Raw genomic sequence first — 6,929 nt, forward strand, 5'->3', positions numbered from 1 at the left:
GGAGGGCAGGCCAGTCCCGCGTCTCTCGTGGGCGTCATGGGGCTCAGGTTGACTTTGGGGAAGAGAATCTGTTTCCCTCCCGAGGACACCTGGAAAGTGTAGGGCCGAGGCATGGTCTGGCGCTCCTCCACCTCCTGCCACCTCAGCTCCTCCACCCTGCGGTCTCTGTCCCGGGCCGGCGCCTCGCCCCCGCACACCCCTGGTTTCTGGGGAGGGGGTGTGCGGGCTTCGCTTCTCTCTTCCAGGCCCGCACACCCATCCTGCCTGCGAGCATCCCCCCGCTGCGCCTGCGGCTCTCCGGGGGGCTCAGCCTCGGGACTCTGCTTCCCACTTGGTGCCTCGGCGTTCTCTCTTTGCTTGTCCGGCTTCAGGTGCTCTGGTTCCCCTGCACAGTCCGTCTGCAGCGGGCTCCTGTCGTCCGCCCCCGGCCCGCTCTCCTCCCCTCTCCGTGCTCCCTGAGGCTCCTTTTCCTCTTCCCGTCGCCGCTGCGCCTCCACTTCCTCCTGCCTTTTTCTCAGCTCTTCCCTTCTCCTGGCCTCCTCCTCTTCCCGCCTTCTGAGCTCCTTCCTCCGGTTCTCTTCCTCCTCCCGCTGCCTCCGATCCTCCTCCTCCCGCCTCTTCCTCTCCTCTTCATCCCGCAGCCTCTGTTCCTCCTCTTCCCGCCTCTTCCTCTCTTCCTCTTCCTTCCGCAGCCTCTGTTCCTCCTCCTCCCGCCTCTTCCTCTCCTCTTCCTCCCGCAGCCTCCGCTCCTCCTCCTCCCGCCTCTTCCTCTCCTCTTCCTCCAACCGCTGCTTCTCCTCCGCTTCCCGCCGCCTCTGCTCCTCCAGCTCCTCCAGTCTCCTGCTTTCCTTCAACTCTCTCTCCTCTGCCTCCTGCCGCCGCTTCTCCGCCTCCTGTCTGCTCCGCGCCTCCAGCTCCTGGTGCGCGAGGCTCTGCAGCCGCTCAGCCTCTTCCTCCGGGGGCTCCTGCTCACCCGCTTCTTGGGGTCCGCCTTCCTCTGGCTGCCTGCACTCTGGGGCTGGGCCACCTTGCTCGTCCAGCCTCCGCCTTTCCTCTGTGCACTGCCTCTTCCCTGCCTCTGGCTGTGGTTCTCCCTCCTCTCCCTCTTCCTCTCCTTCCTCCTCCAGGAGCTCCTGCCTGCGGTTCTCTTCCCAAAGCCGCTGCTCCAGGGCCCGGAGCCTCTGCTCCTCCAGGCGTCTCCTCTCGGCTGCCTCCGCCTTCTGCCGCTTGCACTTGGCCTCCAGTTCTCGCCAGTATTCTTCCTGGCATCTCTTCTCTCCCTCCGCGTCCAGAGGCTCCGGCTCCTCTTCATGCCACATCAGCTTGTCTTCTCCAGGGTGTCCGTTCTGGTCCAGGGACAGCTGGCTGGGAAGGCCTCCTTGTTCATTTGGTCGAGCCTAACATTGGCAAGGGAAACAGAATTAGCTTTCTCCTTGTACACAGGTAACCATCCCTCATCCTAGTCGCTATGCAGGTGGGCCTCTTACTCTCCTGGTTTGGGGACAGACTTTTAAATGCCCTGGCGTGGCCCCTGGGAGCCCCGCCCACTGACCTCCTGCCCTCGGATGGTGGCAAAAGGGAGCCCTTTGCTTTTCTGGACATGGGGTCAGGGACGCAGCAGGGCCCTGCCATTTTAGGTGACTCTTAAGGGTCTTCCTTGCTTCTTCCTCACTTAAACAGCAGGAAATCCCTTTTGCTACTGCTCAGAGGGGTTGTTTTGGGGCTCACAACTTGGTCATTTCTCCAGGGGTTGTCTTGAGTTCACTAGAATGTCAGCTCCAGGAGCTCTGTAAGGGAAGGGATTTTTGTCTGTTTTGTATTCTGCTGTATTCTCACTAGGGCCTAAGTCGGTGTCATAATAGGTGCTCAATAAAAATGGGTTTGATGAGTAACGGAGAAAAAGAGAAGGGGCAGCTCTAAGTATAGAGACAGGTAAACTCAGGCCCAGAGTAGACTGTGAGGGAGTAAACACCTTCATGTTTACTCCCTTTATCTGTCATTCTCAAATTCCCTGTTCTTAATGTGAATACTCGCAGGAAAACCAATAGTCCAGTATTAGAAGAGAATTAGTGCCCAGCAAGCAAGGGCAGCTGCCTGGTCAGCTAGGATGAGCTCTACATACCCCGGCAAGTCCAAGTCGCCTGTGCTTCTTTGACACCCTCTGGTTTTTTGGCTTAACGGACAGTTTGTGCTTGGCGGCACTGTTGTCCAAGCGAGCGATGGCCAAGGGGATGGCGTCCAGGTTGACACTTTCGATGGTGCCCGCAGAAGAGAAGTGCCTTTTTGGCCGAGGTTTAGCTGGAGCTGCCTGTGGTGGAGATTAAAATATTTAATCAGCCCTGGCTGGTTTGGCCCAATGGATAGAGAGTCGGCCTGCGGACTGAAGAGTCCCGGGTTCAATTCCGGTCAAGGGCACATGCCCGGGTTGTGGGTTCAATCCCCAGTGAGGGGCGTGCAGGAGGCAGCCGATCAATGATTCTCTGTCATCATTGATGCTTCTGCCTCTCTCCCCCTCTCCCTTCCTCTCTGAAATCAATAAAAAATATATATTAAAAAGTATATATATAATCAGTCTGAATCAGAAAACAACCTGCAGGGAATCCGGGGAGGGAAGCACTTTTGGGTGCCTGTGCCTCACCCCGCCTAGTGGGGGGGCTCACTGGGACCGTGAAATGAGCAATGCTCTTGGAATCAAGACAGAATGTTAACTACTGGCTCTGCCAGTGCTATTTGCATGAGTCTGTAATGGTTATTTAACCTTCCAGGGACTAAGTTTCCTGCTCTGAATAACATGTGCATTAGATGAGGGGTTGACAAAACTGAATCCGGCCCGCAGCCTGTTTTGGTAAATTTTTGCTGACACACAGCCACACCCATCGGCATTGTCCAAACGGAACGGAGAGTCTTGTAGTTGGACCTTCTGGCCACAGAGTCTAAAATAAGTAGTAGTTTCTTGAGCGCTGGACAAGCTCATCTCTAGACAAAGAACAGTTACCCTAAGAGCGTTCCTATTACCTCTGACCCTGTATGAACACACCTCCTCTCCACCTTAGCAGGGAGGGTGTCTTTTTCATCTTCGTATCAGCCCACTTTATGCCCAAGTAGCAAATGTCATTTGGCAAGGGCTCAATAAATATTTAGTCAAGGAATGAAGGAACAATAACATCTCTGACTAGGGCATGAAATTTCTAACCCACAAACATGTGTTAGCACCATCGCTCCAAAGTCATAGAGCACTGAGGGCCCTGAGAAGCTAAAGGGAGGAGCAGAAACGCGGAACACGCCAGGGAGAGGGCAATTCGTCAAAGGATGAGTTGCGGCGCCGCTTGCTTGCAGTCTGTAATGCAGACGCCATCACTTAAGTACCACGGATGAACTGCACAGACTTAGAGGCTGTGGCTCAGCCTGAACCCGGAGGCCACAGTAGGCAGCCAAGGAAGGGCTCCTGGCCACACCAGACACCACCCGAACATGCAGCAGAGGGCGCTCACAGCCACTGTTGGAGCCAGCAGCTCTCAGGCACAGAGCAAAAGAGGCCACGATGCCCCTGACTGTGACCCAGCTCTTAAGTGCAGCGTCAGTGGGGTTTAGCCAAGGGTTTTGCTTTTTGCAGTCACCTTCCATATTTACACATGAGAGCTGAGGCACCACGCTAGCTCCATAAGCAAAAGGAATGCTCAGTAAACAACATATGACAAGGAGCACAGACGTAAGGAAAAATAGTTCCAGCTTGGGTCCCCTAGCTCTTATTTATTTATAGTTATCTTTATAATACATATCATATCCTGAACTACTGCTGCAAAGAGATGAATTAGCCCAACCGGCGTGGCTGAGTGGTTGAGCATCGACCTATAAACCAGGAGGTTACGGTTCAATTCTGGTCAGGGCACATGCCCTGGTTGCGAGCTTGATCCCCAGTGCCGGGGGTGGTGGTGGTGGGGGGCGTGCAGGAGGCAGCCGATCAGTGATTCTCTCTCATTGATGTTTCTGTTCCTCCCTCCCTCTCCCTTCCTCTCTGAATTCAGCTCCAGCAACTGCATCGCCATGGAAACAGACGCTCCAGTATCTACCACTGGTTGCAGTTGAAAGAAATTTAAAGTGATGGATGAAGGCAGCATTGATGAATGGGAAAATGAGGCAGAAGACTGTGGGGGGAGAAAGGGAGGGATTAACTATGTAAGTTCAAATCATGTTACCTTCTCTTCCATCTCCCTTCTGGCTCCAGGCGGATTCGGAGGACTCGGAGAACTTGGCGTGTCACTAGACTGAAACAGTAAAGAGAGTGCTTGAGTCACACGCCAAAACAGGAAGCTTTGGGCAGCTAACCAGACATGGTCTGTGCTTGGAAGGGCCGCCCCCTCCTCCACACAGGGCGCAGCTGCCTTCAAAGAGCTGGCAGGGGTCACGGTGGGCACTTTGCTAATGTCCAGACTCCACAGGACTCCTGAGGCCCACAGTGTGCCCTCCCCTCCTATGAGTCCAACACGATACCAGATGGGCTGTCTCCAACCTCAGTCCCTGGTGTTTCCTGCAGCTGGGAGGATCGGGGGCTGCCCTACAGCCACGGCACCTGGAGGCAGGGCTCCGACCTCAGAGCTTTGGCTTTGCTGGCTGCCTCCCACCCGCTTCACCTGCTAAGCCTCCCCGCTTCTCTCTGAGAAGGAAAGAGGCCCTACCAATGCCGCACCCAAAGGGCTGAGCCGAGAAGGTGAATGACCAGAGGAGGAGAAACAACTCAGGAAAGAAGGAAGGAAAAGGAAATGGCTGGAGATTCCCAACCATGGCGTGGGCCTGCCCTGGGAACACCCTCAGGTCCGGCACCTGCACCTTCCTGGTGGCCCGCCACACCTTCTATCTGGTATTGCCAATATTTACAGAAGGGTCTACTGTCCCTTCCAGAGCGGTCCTGCCAGCCTGCCCTACCTCAGTCTGTTTTCTGCACCACACGTAGAAGCATCTTTAGAAAACACAAATCAGATTATGTCACTTTCCTGCTCCAAATTACTCAGAGACTTCCTACTTTAGAGTTCACCCATTTCCTGTAGTCTGCAGGATCCGGCCCCGGAACCACGTGCTCCCCTCCATGGCCCCCCAGAGCCCAGGGGCCGCGCTGACCTCCTCCTCAGGACAAGCTCAGCCCCTTCTCTGGGCCTCAGCCTTGCTGCTCCCTCTGCCTAGAGCACGCCCACCTCCTGGTTTGCTCTGGGCAGCGCTGATCTTTCAAGTCACTCACTTTTCCATCATGTATTTTATTTCCATTTTTCTTGATCTGAAATTTTATATATATACATAAAACAATTTCATTGATAAGTTGTTGTTTTTCAAATCCTCACCTGAGGATATTTTTCCATTGATTTTTAGAGAGAATGGAAGAGAGAGGGGAAGACGGAGAGAAATATCAATGTGAGAGAAACATCGATTGGTTGCCTCCTGCATGCACCCTGACCAGGTTCTGGGCCGGAGATGAGCCTGCAACTAAGGTACATGCCCTTGACCAGAATCGAACCCAGGACCCTTCGGTTCGTAGGCTGATGCTCTATCCACTGAGCCGAACCAACAAGGGCTCAAATTATTATATTGATCTTTGTTGACTTGTATGTTATCTGACTCTCATTACAACATAAACTACCAGGGCAGCCCCATCTAATCTTGTTCACCTCTGTGATACCACAGCTGGGACAGAAAGCTGGCTGAACAAATGACCTTCCCTCCCCCCAGGCGCCAGCACCTTGCACGTCTCAGGTTGTCAGTGACAGTGAGGCCCGGGGTGTCTTTGGGAAACCCCTGCCTGGAGGCTGACGGCTGCTGCCCTGGAGGCTGCAGAGGGCAGGCACCTCTGGCCACAGGGGGAGGAAGGGGCCCATCCCTGCGTCACCCACCACCTACAGTGTGAGTGCCGGGAGCCATCAGGCAGGCCCAGGCAGAGATGAGCAACAGGTGGGGGCATCCTTTTCTTTCCTTCCGCACTTTGCTCTGCAAGTTGCTCGTCCCCCTTCCTATCCGTAGGCCCTGTCAGCCTAAGCAGGACAGCACGCAGGCCTGCGTGGTGGGGGGGATGCCCATTTTAGTAACTCAACCTCACCCGGCACCTTGGAGGCAGAGTGCAAGGGTGCTCCCAGGCAGGGAGACTTGGAGCTTTGCCTGGAGAACTCCTCACTCCAGCTCCTCCTTCCAAAAGAGGCCTGAGGGTGTCCCTTCTGCAGCTGGAAGGCCTCGCATTTCAGAATATGCTCACCCTAGTTTTTTCAGTGTCAAAAGACCAAATTTAGCCCTAGCTGGTCTGGCTCAGTGGTTAGAGTGCCAGCCCGAGGACTGAAGGGTTGAGGGCTCCATTCTGGTCAAGAGCATGTACCTTGGTTGTAGGCTCAATCCCCCGGCGGGTTGAGGCGTGTGTGGGAGGCAACCAATCGTGTCCCTCTCACATTGAGAGGGACACGATTGGTCCCTCTTTCTCTCTCTCTCTCTGTCTCTCCCCATTCCTTCCACTCTAAAAAAAATCAATAGAAAAAATTATCCTTAGATGAGGATTAACAACAACAAAAAACCCAACAAATTCAGAGAGGGCAGTGCTGGACCTGTGGCCCTTTCCACACTCGGTAGCTGGTCTGGTTGAGATGTGCTCTCTTGTTGACCTACTTCTTTCTTGTCTTATTTCCCTTTAAATTAGTCCAATCCAACAAATGATTACTGGGGAGACAGAGATGTGTAAGATGCAGTTTTGTCCTTGAGGAACTCAATGTTTAGAGACGGAGAGAAAACTGTTAGGCGGGTATAGACACAAAAGGGCTCCTGCTGTGTAGGAAGTGCTGAGGATGCACAGCCAAGGCCCGGAGGAGACAGCACAGCTTGGCTTCCCAGACCTGAGTCTCAAGGAGCACGTGGAAGACCCTGGGAAGAGCACGTGCAAAGGGCATGGCCCAGCTGCCCCC

At 54.4% G+C, this 6,929-nt stretch overlaps 1 protein-coding gene across 1 annotated transcript in view; it reads right to left on the reverse strand.

Annotated features, from left to right (window-relative positions):
* The window catches only part of KIAA1211 (KIAA1211 ortholog), a 32,518-nt gene that overhangs the window by 17,510 nt on the left and 8,079 nt on the right, over positions 1-6,929 (reverse strand). The window contains exons 3-5 of the mRNA XM_015560077.1: positions 4,197-4,265; positions 2,123-2,308; positions 8-1,397 (exon numbers count right to left, since the gene is read on the reverse strand). Of these exons, the coding sequence (XP_015415563.1) occupies positions 8-1,397; positions 2,123-2,308; positions 4,197-4,265 (1,645 nt within the window). The remainder of the gene's footprint in view (positions 1-7; positions 1,398-2,122; positions 2,309-4,196; positions 4,266-6,929) is intronic.

The sequence above is a fragment of the Myotis davidii genome, unplaced genomic scaffold (genome assembly GCF_000327345.1).
Source record: "Myotis davidii unplaced genomic scaffold, ASM32734v1 scaffold173, whole genome shotgun sequence".
NCBI lineage: Eukaryota > Metazoa > Chordata > Mammalia > Chiroptera > Vespertilionidae > Myotis > Myotis davidii.